We start from the raw sequence: 18,182 nt of genomic DNA, 5'->3' as shown, positions 1-18,182 counted from the left end.
ATGAGACACTAGTTTAAACAGCATGACCAACTCATTGTATTCTGTGGCCTGTCCTGAGTAGGATGTATTGGCCACATTTCCAAGTGCAGAAGTTGAGGCCGAGACAGAATTTGTAAGTTGCTTGAAGCTGCTCACTTGGTTAAGCAGAAAGCTTGAGGTTCTACTCACAAAGTCTGTGGTTCCAGGTTCTGCAGGAACCTCCATCTTGGATTCTCTCAGTCCCCCCTACTGCATAAGCAGAGGTCAAAGAGCAAACTGTTCTGCATTATAGTTGAATGTGTGTATAATCCCTAGTTGTATTCATTTAAGCTTGAAAATGTGTTATTCTTCTTAAGTAGGAGGACTTTAAGAGTTGCTTTGTTTTTAACCCAAAATGCTGCTGTTCTGAACTTACCCTTCTGAAGAATCAATAGAAAGTTATAAAAATGTCTTTACAGATACCCTAACTTAGACTTCGGGTGGAAAAAATCTATTGATAGCAAGTCTTTCATCTCAACCTGTAACTCCTCGTTGGCTGAAAATGATAATTACTGTAAGCACAGCACAATTATAGTCCCTGAAAATGCTGCACATCAAGGTGCTACTAGAACCTCCTTAGAAAACCATGACCAAATGTCTGTGAACTGCAGAAGGCTACCTGCTGAGTCACCTGGGAAGCTCCAGATTGAAGTTTCAACAGATCTTACAGCAATTAATGGTCTTACTTACAACAAAAATCTTGCCAATGGCAGTTATGATTTAGTTAACAGAGACTTTTGCCAAGGAAATCAGCTGAATTACTTCAAGCAGGAAATACCTGTACAACCAACTACCTCATATTCCATTCAGAATTTATACAATTATGAGAACCAGCCCAAGCCCAGCAATGAATGTACTCTGAGTAATAAATACCTTGATGGAAACGCTAACACATCTACCTCAGATGGAAGCCCCGCGGTGTCCACGATGCCTGCCATGATGAATGCTGTTAATGCATTCAAGGACAGGATGGACTCTGAGCAGAGCCCTTCTGTTGGGTACTCCTCAAGGACTCTTGGTCCCAATCCTGGACTAATTCTTCAGGCTTTGACACTGTCAAATGCTAGTGATGGGTTTAACCTGGAGCGGCTTGAGATGCTTGGCGACTCCTTTTTAAAGCATGCTATCACCACATATCTCTTTTGCACTTACCCTGATGCTCATGAGGGCCGCCTTTCATATATGAGAAGCAAAAAGGTAAGGAACGGTTCTTACTCTGAGCTGTTGCTTCTTCAGTGTGCCTGAAAATGGGGCAAGTTACCCGTAGAGATTTCTCCATAAGTCAGTGCAGCTGCTGCTTGCTCTAGTATATTAGGGCCAATGCCCATGGGGCATTGCCCAGTAAGTGGCATGATGGCTGTATACACCCAGGCTGTGGAGCTGGCTGATAACCTTCTCATTTGATAGAAGTTCAGGTTAAATAAACCTCTGTGCAAATGGGTAGAACTCTTAGATCCTTGTCGGGGTAGGGGGCAGGTAGAAATAGGCAGAGTTACTGTTCAGGGGCTTGTGCTTCAGCTTCAACTGAAGCCTTTTGTTATGAGAGTGCTTTGTGCATGTGAGTAATGTAAAGTCATTCCAGGAGTTGCATTTCTTCCAAGTTTCAGGTAGCCAGGCAAGGAAAGAACATTAGGCTTTAGCCAGTGTAGATAGGGGGACCCCCTAGTCTTGAGCAGTTTTTCCACAATCCTGAGAAAGAGTAAGTTCTTTTTATTTCCCTGTTTGTACATGTGTGCATAAGCATACACGTATGCTCACCTATGTATCTGTTCAGGCTGCAGGTCTGTCTCGGGTGTCAATAAGTGAGCACCTTATTTTTTGAGGCGGGGTCTCTCACAGAACTTGGAGCTCACTGATTCAGCTAAATTAGCCAATAAGCCCTTGGGTTCTGCCCGCCTTGTGTGGTTGCCACTACCCGCACCTGCACCGGGGTAAGATAGCACCACTGTGCTTGACTTGTATGTTGGTGCCAGGGATTTAACTCAGGTGTTCATGCTTGCACTTTACCCATTGAGATAGATTTTCAGCCTTAGTTCATAAGCTTAGTGTAAAAAAATGGTAATTAAGCTAAAATCTTTCAATGGTCATATAATATAAAGCAAAACTTTGACAATTTACAAAGCTGTTAATGACCTAACATTAAGTAGGATGGAATGTCACTTGTGAGTCAGAGAAGGTGCTCGTGGGAAACCTTATAGTATAAAGCAAAGCTGCATCTGTAGAGTGTGGGAGCACTCAGTAAAGAAAGGCAGTAACAGTGGGGATTGGGAAAGTAGCTGAGGGCAGGTGTGAGAAGAGGCCCAACTTTATGTCAGGAGCTTGTGCATGGTGTGTTTGCTGTGGGTACTTGAGGAAGTTTGAGCAAGGAGACAATACTATTAGCACAGGGATCATGAAAGAGACTAATGTGGTACAGGCTGTAGTGTGGGCTGAAGCACACAGCCAAGCCAAAAGCAGAACAGAACAGAAATGGCTGAAAGAACAGGATTGCGGTGAGTGGTAATTTCAGAGATAATTATTTGAGTCCAACAACCTGCTTATGGTACCAGACTATTCTAGCTCCTAAGAGAAAACGTAAGGGTAGAGAGAGAAATGCTAATTTCTCTAATTAGTTTAAGTTTTTCTTATAACCTAGAGAAGTGCATGATTTTGTTTGCTTTTGTTTTGCTTTGTTTTGTTTTTTTTGAGACAGGGTTTCTCTGTAGCTTTGCAGCCTGTCCTGGAACTTGCTCTGAAGACCAGGCTAGCCTTGAACTCACAGAGATCTGCCTGCCTCTGCCTCCCAGGTGCCGGAATTAAAAGTGTGTACCACCACTGCTTGGTTGAAAACTGCATATTTTTATATCCCCTTTTGATAGGCAAGAAGGACAGTGAGGCTGGAGAGGCTAATGTATCCAAGAGCATGTTGCAGTAGGGAGCAGACCTGGGATTGAACTAACAGTATAGCAATGGACCTCCTTGCCTGTCACAGTTATGGCAGCTTGCTCTGAGCACCAGACATTTGGATATCTTACAAGCAACACTTAATCTCTGCAGTTCTCTTGCAGTTAGATGTGCCACCATTTTGCAGATGAAGAAACTGATGTCCAGATTGTGGCATTAGCTTGTGTGAAGTTATTCACTAGTCCCGGATATTTAGGAGTATTTCTGAGACTAGTGGCACATACTAGGGGCCTTCCTAGTGAGCTTAAGACAGACCATGAATGCAATGCTCTGGCAACTGTGACAGCTTGCAGATAGTAGATAGTGGCATTGTCAGGTGTTGTGAGAAAGACAGAGTGAGGCATCAGGCAGACTTAGGCATTAGACCTTATGGTACAGGGACTGGAAGAATGCTTAGAAACTAGAATTGAGTCCTGAAGCTCTCGGCTGCTTACAGGAAGATCACAGTTATAAAGGCATTTGAAGTAAGAATACTAGACCCTATTAAGCAAGAAAGAAACTACTTTAACCTTTCAAAACTTTATCCATTCATCTGTTCGGAGCCCTTTGACCTAATTTCTTGCAGAAGTAATTATTGTTTCCTCTGCATGGTGTTAAGGTGTTCAGGATGCTCTTGCAGACAGAACCTGACCAGGCTCTTGCTTGCCGTTCTTAAGACAAGCCTCATGTTCACTGCACAGCCTGTGTCCTTGCTCAAGCTTCCTGTGATCTTCCTCATTGCCACCTGCTGTTCTGTCTTGAATTTTGCCTCACATCAGGTCCTTAGTTATATCTTTAACATCCACTGAGCATTTCTTCTGACTTGGAATGTTTTCCCTCTCTGGGCCCTTATTGCCCTCCTCCTCTTGGGGTGGTCTTGTATAGCATGGAAAAGAAAACCAGCATTTATGTCTGTTGGCTCCTTTATAGACAGCTGGTAAGTGCTTTGGCAGTGATGTTCCCTGGTAGAGCTGTGTGCCAGTCTGTATGCATGTCAAGGACTGCTTCTCTGTTGCTTTGCCTGCTTTCTACAAGACTGTCTAGCCAGTGCTAATTGTGGGTACATGCTGGCTAAGTAGTACTTGAGTTATATGGATAGGGCTCTTAGAGTGTTCCAATATGTTTTTAGAGACTGGAAATGAGATTGAATGACCCTAGTCTCCAAGTGAAAACTAGACAAAAATGTCATGTTTTAAGTAAATTAGGGATGTGGTAGAGCCATTAGAAAAAGCAAGTGGACTTGAGGAAGGATAATAAAGCTGCCTCAATGATGTACTGTACAACAAATGTTCTTTAGTGCCTTTTACTCTAGTGTCTTGAAATGCTACCCATAACAAAAGAACAGTATTTGAGAATGTTTGGTTTGGAGTTGTACTGGTGCTTAGATTCCAGAGATATAAAGTTGTTTTGTGCAGTGACAGTTCTCATGTTTTAACATGATATCCTTCCCTTTACTCATTAAGAATAGCATGACATCTTGAGTTATAATGTGTTGACATCTTCTGCTCTCAATTCCACTTACCATCTTGCATTTCATATTATCAATCTGGGCTTTAAAACTTTGAGATTGAACTTTTTTTGACTTGTTTATAAGGAAGGGAATTTGTATACATTAGATTTTTGTGACTCTATTTTGTATTGAATATTTATTTGATGACACCAAAGGATATCCAATTCTTGAAAATTTCAAGTTGTTGTTATAAATAGGTAGTAACACTTTTATTTGGTGACCAGTTGTACATTACAAGGAACATAAGCATAAAATGTAATGGTATGCGTGTTTTCCAGTCAAGGCCATTTATGGGTAAACATTTGTGACTCTTTTTTACCGAAGGTCAGCAACTGTAACCTGTATCGCCTTGGCAAGAAGAAGGGGCTGCCCAGCCGCATGGTAGTGTCGATATTTGATCCTCCTGTGAATTGGCTTCCTCCTGGTTATGTGGTAAATCAAGACAAAAGTAACGCAGATAAATGGGAAAAGGATGAAATGGTAAGCACTCAATAAGGAGCTTTTTTGTTTCTGTACTGAAGACGTTTTTGTTGTTTCCTTCTACTGCTGCACTTTGCAAGGTAGTAGGTATTTTATGTGTTGGTAGACTGACTGTGACTTTAGAAATAGTGTTGATTTTAGTGGAGTGTAATTTCTATTACCTTTTCCAAAGGGATAAAATTTTTTTATGTTTCCACTTAAAAATAAAATCAGAACCCTCTCAGGTTCCCTGTACTCTCATGTTACAGTGTCTCCATATTTGTTGAAGTGACTTCACAATGACCTGTAACCTGCAGGCTGTGTCTGGAAGAGTTCACTTCAGCGCAGAATAGCTTGTGCAGTGCGGGGCTAGCTTGGCACTGTTTCCTCTTGCAGACTGGACACCAGATCACCATATGGGAAGGCTGAAGTACTGTGAATAATTTGTCTTGCCAGAGACTTAAGACTCATCTCTTTAGCAGCTGCAACTTCCTTTGTCTTGTCCCAAAGGCCACCAGGGGGCAGCTGGGAGGACTCTGTGCCCTGGACTTGTGACTGGGAAAGAATTGTCTTATACATCTTTGAAGTTACCATCTGTTCAGGCAACTCTGCTTGCCAGATTTATTTTGTATTGATGATAAATGTACTCCTGTTACTTCATTTTTACTTCAGGCTGATAATGATAACACCATTTCTTTTACAGGTTTCTAAATAGCAGCATCTCCATGTCTTGTTTGGTGCATTTTTATCCCAATAAGTCCTAAGCATCTGTAGTGGCATGTTCTGGGAGGCTGTTCTGATGTAGGCCTGTTTACTGAGTGTATTTATAACTCAAGTAGGATTTGACTTATCACAGAAATGCAACTTAGCTGTAAAAGCATTAAGAGAATATTTTAATTCAAGTTAGGTCAGAGGATGACATTTGTTACTAATTTAGAATAAATACACATACACTTATATACATATTTATGTATATACACATATACCTTAGTAGAAAAATGTATTGATTTTGAACCTTAGGAAAAAAATGCCTCATTTCTGAAAGAAAAAACAAAACAGTCAACAGGCCTTTTCTGTCCATGTATTTGACTCTTCAGGTAACAGGGACACATCAGGGCTTTCCTAAGTTACATGCTACAACATGGACTTCTGGGTCCTGGTCTTTTCTGCTGACTCAGCATGTTGGGTCTTGGTGTACACTAACAATATGGCTCAGGCTTTCATCTTAAGTATACCCCCTCTTTGTGAGGATGAAGAGTACATGGTGCCAGGGGTACAAAAGACAGTCCACCATGTTACAGAAACACAACAGTTTACAGAGAAACTTTGCAATCGAAAATCTCAAACTGAATAATTTAAATTTGGCCCATTTTGTCATATGATACAAATAATAAAGCTTATGTAGTAGTATGTACTTTTTTTCCACTTGGGATGCAGAGGCAGGTGGATCTCTGAGTTTGAGCCCAGCCCAGTGTGAATTCCAAACCACTCGAGGCTACATAGTGAAATCCTATCACAAACAAAACAGAAGCAAAATATAGTCAAAGCCTCTCATTTTGTCTTGGAGAAGTAGAAAGGTTCTGACAGGTAGTTTGCTGAGGTTTGCCACTGACTGAGTGTTTTGCCTTCATGTATGTGTATGCATCTAGTAGATGCTGATACTGTGGAAGCCAGAAGAGGGTGTTGATCACCTGGAGCTGGAGTTACAAATAGTTATGAACTGCCGTGTTGGCACCCAGGTCCTCTGGAAGAGTAACCAGTGTTTTTTTGTTTGTTTGTTTGTTTTTTGTTTTTGTTTTTTTTTGTTTTTTTTTTTTTGTTTTTTCGAGACAGGGTTTCTCTGTGGTTTTGGAGCCTGTCCTGGAACTAGCTCTTGTAGACCAGGCTGGTCTCGAACTCACAGAGATCCGCCTGCCTCTGCCTCCCGAGTGTTGGGATTAAAGGCGTGTGCCACCACCGCCCGGCGTAACCAGTGTTCTTAATCTCTGAGCCATCCCTTCAGTCCTGTTGATAGTTTGTTTGCTGTTCTTTATTTTTCAAAAGGATTTTTGGTGTATTTTTTAAAGCAGTGGACTGTATGTGATTACAGGGCTAGATTCCCTGTCATTTTATTTTTTCAGGCAAATACAGAGTTTCTATATCTTGAGTCTGGTTTAAAATAAAATATATGCCTCTTTTAAAAACACTTGGGAAATAGTTTGAAAGTGTTTTGTCAGAATACTCTGGAAAATTGTCCCAATCAAAGTTGAAGCTTATTGTTCCGTGTTTGCCCCCAAGTAAAGTGGTGGTGGCTCTTCCTGCGAGAGTTGGTGTTTATCGTACAGCAGAAATTGGGTATCTTTTTAGTGTTGCCAAAAGGTTACATCACTGCTGAATTGTAGGCCATTATTAAGGTTGTCATTCACAAATAAGCTTTTGCCAAAGAAATTGGAATTAGCAAAGATTTTTTTGACAGAAATGGGATTGTTATGTTTCATGTTAGCCTAAATTTTCTTCTATTTTGTCAGTCTGCTCTATGATCTGTTGGCCTTAGTACCACAGCTCAGAATAGAGGGTAAAAAATAATTTCACAAATTTATCCCCTCTTTGTGTGGTCCCATTTATTTTTATTTTTAAACAAAGCAGTTTAATTTTATATTGTAGCAAATGTTTTCTTGATTTGAAGTGGAAGTAGAGGAAAAAAATATTACATACCCTCCTACAGTTTTTAATGGTAAAGGTTTTAAAAAATAATTTTGTCTGTTTTTTTATTATGCTCATTGTTGAAAAGATAATACTCTTTCTACATCTGGAATTTAATTTTGTTGGTTTGAAAGGCTACCTACCATATTTTCAGACTCTGTCAACTAAGTGGAAGGCCTCTGATTGAAACACAAGGGCTCTGTCCTTGCAGAGTTAGGCTACTCAGTTGACATTTTTGCATGGTGGACACAATTTTAACTTTATCCATGTTCAGAATTCTTCACTTACAGATTTATACTGGATAAAGGTCATTTTATAACTTAGAAAATGAACATCCAAAGAGCATGTTTGACTTTGTTTATATGATTAAATAACTTATTTTATGTTAATTGAAAACAAATGGCCATGATTTTTTAAAGTTGCCTTTTAGTATTTGTGGTTGTCATTTGAAATTATCCATAACCCTGCTTTTATTGAGTTTCAAAACCTTTTAAAAAACAGCAGCTCTTTCTCTCCTCCTTTCCTGTTCCCCGTTTCAGACAAAAGACTGTTTGCTGGCTAATGGCAAACTAGGTGAGGACTGTGAGGAGGAGGACCTGACGTGGAGGGCTCCCAAGGAGGAGGCTGAATATGAAGACGACTTCCTGGAGTATGATCAGGAGCACATACAGTTTATAGACAGCATGTTAATGGGGTCAGGAGCCTTTGTGAAGAAAATTTCTCTTTCTCCTTTTACAACCTCTGATTCTGCTTATGAATGGAAAATGCCCAAAAAGTCCTCCTTAGGCAGTATGCCGTTTTCCTCAGACCTTGAGGATTTTGACTACAGCTCTTGGGATGCAATGTGCTATCTGGATCCTAGCAAAGCTGTTGAAGAGGATGACTTTGTGGTAGGTTTCTGGAATCCATCAGAAGAAAACTGTGGCGTTGACACAGGGAAGCAGTCCATTTCTTACGACTTGCACACGGAGCAGTGCATTGCTGACAAAAGCATAGCAGATTGTGTGGAGGCCCTGCTGGGCTGTTATTTAACCAGCTGTGGCGAGAGGGCTGCTCAGCTTTTCCTCTGTTCACTGGGACTGAAGGTACTCCCAGTCATCAAAAGGACCAGCCGGGAAAAGGCCCTGTACCCTGCTCAGGAGAACTTCAGCAGCCAACAAAAGAGCCTTTCAGGGAGCTGTGCTGCCGCTGCAGCCAGCCCACGCTCCTCTGCAGGGAAAGACTTGGAGTACGGCTGCCTGAAGATCCCACCAAGGTGTATGTTTGACCATCCAGATGCAGAGAAAACCCTGAACCACCTGATTTCTGGGTTTGAAAATTTTGAGAAGAAAATCAACTACAGATTCAAGAATAAGGCTTACCTTCTGCAGGCTTTTACACATGCCTCCTACCACTACAACACTATCACTGGTAAGGAGACTTTGTGTGTGGTGCATTGTTCTGGCCGTGCACAAATAAGATATATGCATGCACAGTCTTAGCGCTCAGTATGCATGGCTGGGGGAGGAAGTCACATAAACAGAGCTCTTTATGTTTCCCGTCTCTGGGGAGTAGGAATGCTTGGTGACTGTGACAGTTGGAGTGGGGCACTATATCTTCTCACACATGGGGTCTCACATGCTGCATGCTTAGAAGCTGAAGCCCGGGATTTTGCTGTTTCCCATCTTTTCCTACCTAAGTACCTTTCTTGGGCTTATTCATTGCTGCTTTAACTTCTTGATTTATTTATATAGTCAAGATCTATTTCCACATCTTTTTGTTGTTCCTAGACAAAAAGGCTCCTCTTTTCTAGCCTTTTTAAATCTAAAGATGAGAAGATTAAATAGAACTACCCTATAGGAAGAACTCGTTATTTCCCACTGTGCTGTGGTTACCTCTTTTATTTGGTAGTTTGCTAATATCTAAGAGAGTAAGTCCCCAGAACCAGTTTGCTTCAGCTTGTGGACCAGATAAAGTTTTTCTTTTGCCTTTTGTGTAAGATTATCAAATATATTAAAGCAAAATAAAGAGCTTATAGTTTGGATAGTAAAAACTCTGTAGTTAAGACTATTTACAAAAAAAAAATAAACCCTGAAAGTGGAGTTCTAAAATAAAGCTACTTTTCTATGTGGAGAGGAAAATACTTTGATGGAAATTGTGAGTCCTGAATTCCAACACGGTAGGTGCTCTGGAACAGGTCACTCTGTCCCAGCCTCGTTTTCTCAGCTCAGTGGATTCTTTTAATGGCTCTGAGGAAATCGGGGCGCTGGTCAGCACTGGTAGCTTTTTCAGTTTGACAAGCAACCCTTTTTGTTTAGGGGTTTTGCTCCGGTACGCAGTTCTTCTTTCTGAGTCCCTTGTGTCAGGTTTAGTATGTCTAGTTAGAGTTGAAGAGTCATGTTTCCCTGTTGTTCTTTCATGTGCCATATAACCCTGAAATGCCAAGAAATTAGACACTTAGCACACATTGCAGAGTGTGGATGACACACTGCCTCAATGGCAATGCCCAGAAGTTACTATGCCATGTGTGGCTTTACTGAGACGCCACCATGTTAGAGACTCAGGAGTGATGCCCAGTGCCTGTCTGGCTAATATAGTGCCCAAGGAGAAAGGTGCTATGACTGATTGTGTCTACAAAGTGTCTTTTCCCCCTCCAAAACAAGCATAATATTTGAGCACTTGAAGATTATATGACCCAACTTTTATATAAGAAATATGCTTTCAGTTGCCTTTAAAACTCGACTTCAGAGTGCATTAGTGAGTATGTGTCCAATACTTTCATTGAGGAAGGTAAATGAAAATGTTTCTCGGTAGAAGTCTCAAAAGGAGTCTGGGACTGCAACTTTTTCATCTGCTCCCACGCAGAGTATGCAGAAAGTGCATGTGCTCATGCAGGCTCACCGTTGCACTTTGGATCTCTGCGCAGATTGTTACCAGCGCTTAGAATTCCTGGGAGATGCGATTTTGGACTACCTCATAACCAAGCACCTTTATGAAGACCCACGGCAGCATTCCCCAGGGGTCCTGACTGACCTGCGCTCTGCCCTGGTCAACAACACCATCTTTGCTTCATTGGCTGTGAAGTATGACTACCACAAGTACTTTAAAGCTGTCTCTCCCGAGCTCTTCCATGTCATTGACGACTTTGTGCAGTTTCAACTTGAGAAGAACGAGATGCAAGGGATGGACTCTGAGGTTAGTGCTGTTTAAACTGTGAACTCAGTGCTGAGGGAAGCAGCCAACTTTGAGTTTGGGCAGTTTGAGCTCTGATTCATGGCTGTCCAGAGGGATAGTTACAGGCCAGGGCCAGGTTGCCCAGATGCTGTGTGATCTCCAAGCAGAACTGAGAATGACTTGCCTCACTCAGGCCTTTGAGACATGGCTGCCCACTCCATGGACCAAGTGGTCATTCAGGAAAGGAGCCTGGGTCTCAGTTACACTTGAGTGAGGCTCCTACGACAGGCATAGAAAGTTGTAGAAGTGCACCTTCTCCCAGGCCCCAAAGTGGCTTTCGCTTCTCTGACATCACAGGATGATCCTGTCTTTTCTAAATGGGTCAGGAATATTTGGTAGCCTCCCAGGTAAGCCTCACAAATATACACTTCACATTGTTTGAAATGGCACCTCTTGTTTGTAAACTTTGGGCGCTGGGATATCAGTGCTGCCTTGCTCAAATGTGTGCATGCTGCACTGCTCTGGCTCTGTAGGCAAGGATACTGCACAGCTGCTCGTTCCCCTCTGCACCCGGTGGCCAAGGAACTTCATTCTAGTCCAGGGTTTTATTCTCAGCTTACTGTTTTGACTTTAAGTTTTACTACATCTTTTGCAATTGCCCCAAACTGTTGGAGAGTAGAGTTTCTGAGCTTTCTGTGGGAACATAGAGAGTCTAGGGCTAAAAACCTCGCAGTCAGGGCAGGGCTTATGCTCCCCACTTTGCCTCTGTTTGAAGTCCCTTCCAGAACTCAGGCAGTAGTGAGGTGATGAGAGGAACCATCCATGTACATTTCTAGTTAAATTCTTTACAGTTACTTAAGCTTTAAGTTTAAGGACTTTACTAAAATTCAGGTTCTGTTTTGATGCCAGTGAGGTGTATTGGCTCTGTTAGTTTTTCTTCATTCTTTTACAGCCCTTTGTATCAACATGTGTAGAAGTAGCAATGCTTGACACACATAGCATCTGGCTTTCCTCACTGAGTTGTTTTTTTCTTAAAGAAGTCTTTATCTTTCTGGGCCTTAGCTTTCTTAGCTGTAAAGAGAGAGAATTAAACCTGCCAGTCTGAAATTTTCTTTATATCCCAGAGCCATGGGATATGAGTAGTGGGCATCTTAGAGAAGCCAGCTTTTGAATATATTCAATAATTTGTATACAAATTGAAATTTTCCGTTTTTCTTTTCTTCCACAATAATTTGTGCTTTGCTATTATTCTTAGAAAATACAAGTAAACAAAAAAAAAAGAAAGAAAAGAAAAATAAAATTATGTGGTCCTCGTATAGTCAGCTTTACCATTTGGCGATATGCCATTGCTAATGTGTCCAGACTTAATGCACGTGGAGATGCTGGTATACTGCACACTGAATCTTACCTTTCACTTGATGTGCTATGCAGCTCTGAGTACCAACTGGCATCATGACTTGAGGTACACTCAACTTGAGATGGCTGCTTTCTTTAAATAATCTTTTTGATGGGCCAGTCAAGTAGTGTTAGTTAAGACATTTTGAGTAGGAGTATGATTCTCGGGCTTGTAGATTCAGTTAGTTACATTGTGGCCTTTACATAGGGAAGGTTTTGGTCCGCTGATCCAAGTATATGTTGTGTCAGCTCTGCTACCATAGTGAGTGTATGTTCATGTTTTTGTGACAGGGAACCTGGAGGGAAGGGCTTCAGAAAGGATTTCTCTGCTCCCAAAGCAGCAGTCTCTACCCTCCTCCCTGCACTGTTGCCCCTGCTGGACACTCAGAGAAAGGTGTTCTAATAAAGGCAGTTGTTTGGTTACAGATGATTTTAAAACAATTAACTTCTAGTTCTGTGTTAAACTTAAATTCTGTTTTAATTTAGAAGTGTTTTTTTTCTTTGCTGGACATCAGTTACCTGTCACTTTTCTTTCTTTTTTTTCTTTTTTCTTTCCCTCCCTCCCTCCCTCCCTCCCTCCCTCCCTCCCTCCCTCCCTCCCTCCCTCCCTTCCTTTCTTTTTGATAAGGTGGTTTGGGGTTTCCCACTGCCATGAAGTAGGTATGCCATAGGTCCTGGCTCCTCTTGTTAAATATCAGAAGTCAGCCGAGAAAAACCAGTGAGCCTTTTTTCCTGACAAGTTTCTTCTCTTCAATAGCTTAGGAGATCCGAGGAGGATGAGGAGAAAGAAGAAGATATCGAAGTCCCCAAGGCCATGGGGGACATTTTTGAGTCTCTCGCTGGTGCCATTTATATGGACAGTGGGATGTCTCTGGAGGTTGTCTGGCAGGTGTACTACCCAATGATGCGGCCGCTAATAGGTACAGTGCTGGCTCTTTTCCCTTGGAGTATATGGAAACATTGTTTAAAATGCTTATTATAGGGTCTTTGGTCACAAAATCTTTCATTTTGATTATAGAAAAATTTTCTGCAAACGTGCCCCGTTCTCCAGTGAGAGAATTGCTTGAGATGGAACCAGAAACTGCCAAGTTTAGGTAAGAAGGAAATGTGCCTGAAAAACTAATGTAGCTAAAAATGAGAGTTCTTAAGAAACCATAACTACTGACTCCGAGAACGTCTGTATGACCCAGTTTCCAGTTTTGGTCTGATTGGCCGCGCTTTTCCTTTTTTTTTTTTTTTTTTTTTTTTCTAAAGCAAAGCTGAATGAAGGAGGAAAGAGCCTGTGTTGATTGTGCAGTAAGCCTGGTGTACAGTCAGCTTATAGGAGGGACGCTCAGCCCGAGAGGGCTAGAGGTGCTGACTGACGATAATAACAAATACCTCTGACTTCTAATTCAAACTGTCTGGTTTTTGCAGCCCAGCAGAGAGAACTTACGATGGGAAGGTCAGAGTCACCGTGGAAGTGGTGGGAAAGGGGAAATTTAAAGGTGTCGGCCGGAGTTATAGGATCGCAAAGTCTGCTGCAGCAAGAAGAGCCCTCCGCAGCCTCAAAGCTAACCAGCCTCAGGTTCCTAACAGCTGAAGCCTTCAGATGTGCAGACAGCAAGACGGTGAACCAAAATCACAGAAACACATCAAAGGATGATTCAGAGTTGACATGGAGCAGAGTATTGAAGGCAGAATTTAAAGTTTGATAACAAGATAGATAACAGAATAAAACATTTAATATGTGTATAAACTTTTTGGAACTAATTGTAGTTTTAGTTTTTTGCGCAAACACAATCTTGTCTTCTTTCCCCACTTCTGCTCTGTTTAAATCACAAGAGTGCTTTAATGCCGGCATTTAGCAAGTTTTGAAATCATTTTGACGTTTTTGTTGTTGTTGTTGTTGTTGTTGTTGTTGTTTTGGTTTTTGCATTTAATTTCTGTTGACTTTGCTTGGTGTTAAGAGGCCATGGAGCTTGACCCTCTAGAAGTCCCTAGAACTGGGTAGAGTCCTCTGGCCTTGCAGTCCCTCAATACTAGTGCCTATCCTGCAGCAGTTGTCGAGCCCAGCAGGACAGAATAGCTGTGACAGAATCACCAGTGTTGTTGGGTGCAGAGCAGACTCCCGGGCTCTGTTGCACTTAATAGTAAGGGACAGATTTGAGTCAGTGTTGGCTGTTGATGAGTCAAGCCCAGGTTTTCTGAAGCCACATAGTGCTGCATAGAGAGGGTTCTTGCCTTAAAAGTAGAGACTTGATAGTTTTCTTACTTTTTGGTCTTTTGGGAACAGATTGTTTTGCTTTTCCTTTATCTTATTATGCATTAGATGAGATGGGGTGACACAGCCCACTAGGGTTCTTGCAATAGAACGATTGCAGGTAGGATTTCTGTTACACGTGTATATACACTAAAGACATTCTCAAAGCAGGGTGAGTAGTTTGGAGTTTAAAGCATCATTATAGACAGGGCATGTGACTAGGTGCCTAGTTTTCCTCAGACCTTCCTGTCAGGTAGTCCTAGTGGTGGAAATTCTTGCCCAGTTGATGTTGTTTTAACAAAAGGACCCTGAGATGCAGTACACCTAGAGATGCTGCAGGTTTGTAATGGAGCTGAGCCTCATTTAGAGTGGCAGAGCAGCACATCTGCTCCTGTCCATGTCCCGACTGTGCCTGCAGTGTTGCCAGCATCACCAAAGCTGTGCCGTTTATGCTTGGGGTCAGCATTGAGGTGGACTGCCAGGACTGACACACCTGGGGTGGAGGTCACTAGTTTCGATAAACTCGGTCATTAGTTCCATCTCAGAGTAAAAGGAACTAACGCTTTTTAGGCATTCCTGGAGCTTCTTGGTAAGGTTGTAGGCACTCTTCACTCACACACCTCAGTTACCCTCCTTTTGCGTGCATTTTCCCAGTTGGTGCTATGTTTATGTATCATGCTTGAAGTTTAATTTTTGCACTGTGACTATAATACCTCTTGATTTCCATTTTTAAAATGCTCTATGGGTTGGTCATACCCTCCCACTGACATGGTAGAGGTTTGCTGCAATTTGCCCTATTATGCTTGAAGTTTCAGCAGGCTGAGCCAGGGTGGCTCTTACTTCCACACATCCTTCTGAGGCTGATGCTTCATGTAATGCTGCACTTAGGTTTAAATTACTATTGGTTTTGCTGTGCACCATCCACCCACGAGATACCTGTGTATGTGTGTGTGTGTGTGTGTGAACACACAGAAGCTGTCGGACCCACTTTCTGAGGAACCTCAAGTGAAGGGAATAGTGAGTTTCTCCAGGATCATTTGTTGGCACTAGTCTTAAACTTAAATTGGGATTTAAATTATTAAGTGAGTTTTTTTGAGGAAATTAATTTGGGTGACTTGTTTTAAATATTTGATTCTGATTGAGATTGTAGTTATCGATTTGATTTAAAATACCCCCACTCCCCATGCATACACACAAATCTTAATGCAAGACATCATAGCAAGTTCAAACCAGGTGATCTTTTGAATGTTGTAGCTATAACTTTGACAGTTAGATAGTAAGGGGGTGGGGCTTGGGGAGGTGGAGTTTGTTGTCCTATCATAGTCTCTTGGTAATTTATAAACTACCTGATTCTCTGCATTGTGACTCATGAATTTATCCCTGTGTCATGGAATGCTCTTATCCTAGCACCAAAATCAGATTGTTTCACAGTTCCGATTCCTGGTGGTAGAAAAATGCCTCAATATATTTTGTGACCATAAGCAGAGTATTTTTTTTTTAATATTAAAAAGTTCAGAGTCGGATATGATTAGATCATCCATTCTCAGGGCTCAGACTTCCTCCACTATTCAGAATGTTTTATCAACAGCAAACTTGGGCTGTTTTCCTTTTTTTTTTTTCCTTGTTAGATGAACGTTAATATGACTCACAGTTTGAAGCATTTTGTGATTCACCCAGAGACCAAGTTGAAAAAATAAAAAGTATGAGTTAGACACATGATGATCAGGAACGCTTCTGGGTTGTGGCGTTTCCCTGGTTGAAAGGCTTTGCATTTCAGAGAAAAGTCACTCTCACCTGGCTTAATGACTTAGTGTTCCTCCTCTGCCAGTGTAGCAGATCTGAGGCGGAGAAGATGGCCAGTGCCTGGAACAGCTGGTGAGGTCCACTGAGGAGGCAGCTGCAGAAGGTCCTCCTGCTGCTCCTTTGTGGCTTTACAGTCCTAGCCATGCTACGTCTTACGTGGCTCTGTCCTCTGTTCTGCCCGTGCTGCACAGGCAAGGACAGTGCTCGGTATGCTCTACCTTCTTCCAGGGTTAATCTAGAGGAAGGGACATGGTTGGGCCTTGCTGCAGTTCTGATTTTCAAATTTGAGAAGATACTGTGATGTCTGCAGCCTTGTCACACATTTGCACAACTTAGATATTATTACGTCTGTGGCGTTTTCTTTTTCTATTTGTAAGGTGAAAGCATGGCAGAAATTTTTGACTGAACACTTAATTATGCTTTTAAAATGTTTTGGTTACATTTCTTTTTTTTTTTTTGTATTATGTGAAATGATTAAATTTAGAATGACCTCTAGCTAGCACTCCTATAATTATCCTTTAAAATACAGATGTTTGTATTTTCCTGACAGTCGCCCGCCCTCAGAAAGATGCAGACGTGCTGTCTAGTTAGCAGGGATTTGAGGTTGCTTTGTTCTGCTCTTCAGTTCCTGTGTGACTGCAGAGCACCGAGAACAGCCAAAACCCCACAACCACCCGGTTTGCTTGTAGGGGCCTGTTGATTTCCCTGCTCAGTGAAGGCGTCTAATCCTTCTGCACAAAGTTATACTAGCAAACCGAGGCCTTGCACCTTTATTTCATGGACCTGAGCTGAGCCTATATCCTCGTCCTTAGCTGATGTCGTGTCTGCAGGGGCACTCGGGTTTTGTGTGTCTCCCCTGTGCTTGATTTAACGATGTCCAAGAACCTATAGTTCCCACCTGCTGATTACTTTTCTGGAATTTAATTATTTCTCAATAAATTTTGTATTTTATATTGTACACCAGACATTTTAAAGATATGTTTAAGACCAAGAATAGTTAAAATGATTGTAAAAGTTGTGTGTCTGGCATGGAGACCGTGTGCTATCCACTAGCAGGGAAAATGATCACCTCAAACTAACTTGCGTATATTAGTTTAATCATTATTTTATTCTTATTCAGTTTTCTTTGAAGAACAACCACAGACAGTTTAAATGTTACAAATGCCCTCAGAATTCACCTCAGCTCTGCTGGTTCTGTAGCAAAAGTGCAGAGGTGAATGGGAAGAACACGGCTGCCTTTGCTGTAAATAAAGGGAAATGGCTAAGGTGAAGTCAGACTGACAGTTCTGCTGACAATAAACCATGGCCATCACATGCTGCAGCTTTTTAAAGACACGTAGTTCATGCACATGGCTGTCACTGCAGGTCTGCGGTCAGCACCTTATGGATCACAGTTATCTTTAGTTGTTTGTTTTGTTTTCATTTTTCTTTTTAATAATTGTAGCCAATAAAGTTATGGTCTGTTCACTTTGTGTCTTTTTATCTTTTTTGTTTTAATGTTGTTACTTAATGCAGTGTGAACAAGTAAGTTGTGGTCGCAGTAGTAGTCTTGGAAGGTTGTCCTCCCATAGGGAAGCCCATGAGTTGTGTATTTTAATAAGATTGTGTTCAAGTTGCGCTTCATGTTCTGAGAAATGGCATAATTGTCTTTTAATACCTTATAATAGTGGTGCTCTCTGCTGAGGTCCTACCATGCTGATTGATGTGTTCCAACTCCTGGATTGTCTGTGATGTATTTGACGTGTTCCTTATTGGGTTTGATAATTCTGGAACTAAGTGGACAGAATGTTCACTTCCAGATCTTTAGAACACATTTCCAGCATTGTTGGTTAAGTGAAAAGTTTATTAGTTTAAGTTTTTGACATTTTGAAAGGTGCTAACAAGAAGAGGGATCACCAGACTGAGAGGAGCTAAACTGGATAAGATGTAGTTTCTTTTCAGATTTCTTAGAACATTTTACCAGCAGTTAGCATGTTCATGCCCTTACTACTTTCACAG

The 18,182-nt window shown here is 41.6% G+C and overlaps 1 protein-coding gene across 3 annotated transcripts in view; it reads left to right on the top strand.

Moving 5' to 3' along the window:
* Dicer1 (dicer 1, ribonuclease III) overlaps nt 1-17,651 on the top strand; it is a 70,458-nt gene extending 52,807 nt beyond the window's left edge. For 2 of the 3 annotated variants that reach the window (XM_050151494.1, XM_050151495.1), the window contains 7 exons: nt 438-1,215; nt 4,775-4,930; nt 8,131-9,001; nt 10,497-10,765; nt 12,897-13,059; nt 13,158-13,233; nt 13,556-17,651. In XM_050151494.1, the coding sequence (XP_050007451.1) occupies nt 438-1,215; nt 4,775-4,930; nt 8,131-9,001; nt 10,497-10,765; nt 12,897-13,059; nt 13,158-13,233; nt 13,556-13,721 (2,479 nt within the window). In that variant the 3' untranslated portion in view covers nt 13,722-17,651. Of the gene's footprint in view, nt 1-437; nt 1,216-4,774; nt 4,931-8,130; nt 9,002-10,435; nt 10,766-12,896; nt 13,060-13,157; nt 13,234-13,555 lie in introns of those variants that run through there. The other variant, XM_050151496.1, reaches the window with a different exon arrangement.
* The last annotated feature ends 531 nt before the right edge of the window (nt 17,652-18,182 follow it).

Source organism: Alexandromys fortis, unplaced genomic scaffold, assembly GCF_014885135.2.
Source record: "Alexandromys fortis isolate MF-2015 unplaced genomic scaffold, M_Fortis_MF-2015_v1.1 scaffold_63, whole genome shotgun sequence".
Classification (NCBI taxonomy): Eukaryota; Metazoa; Chordata; class Mammalia; order Rodentia; family Cricetidae; genus Alexandromys; species Alexandromys fortis.
The sequence above is the reverse complement of the archived record's forward strand: the minus strand, read 5'-3'. Positions and strand labels throughout refer to the sequence as shown.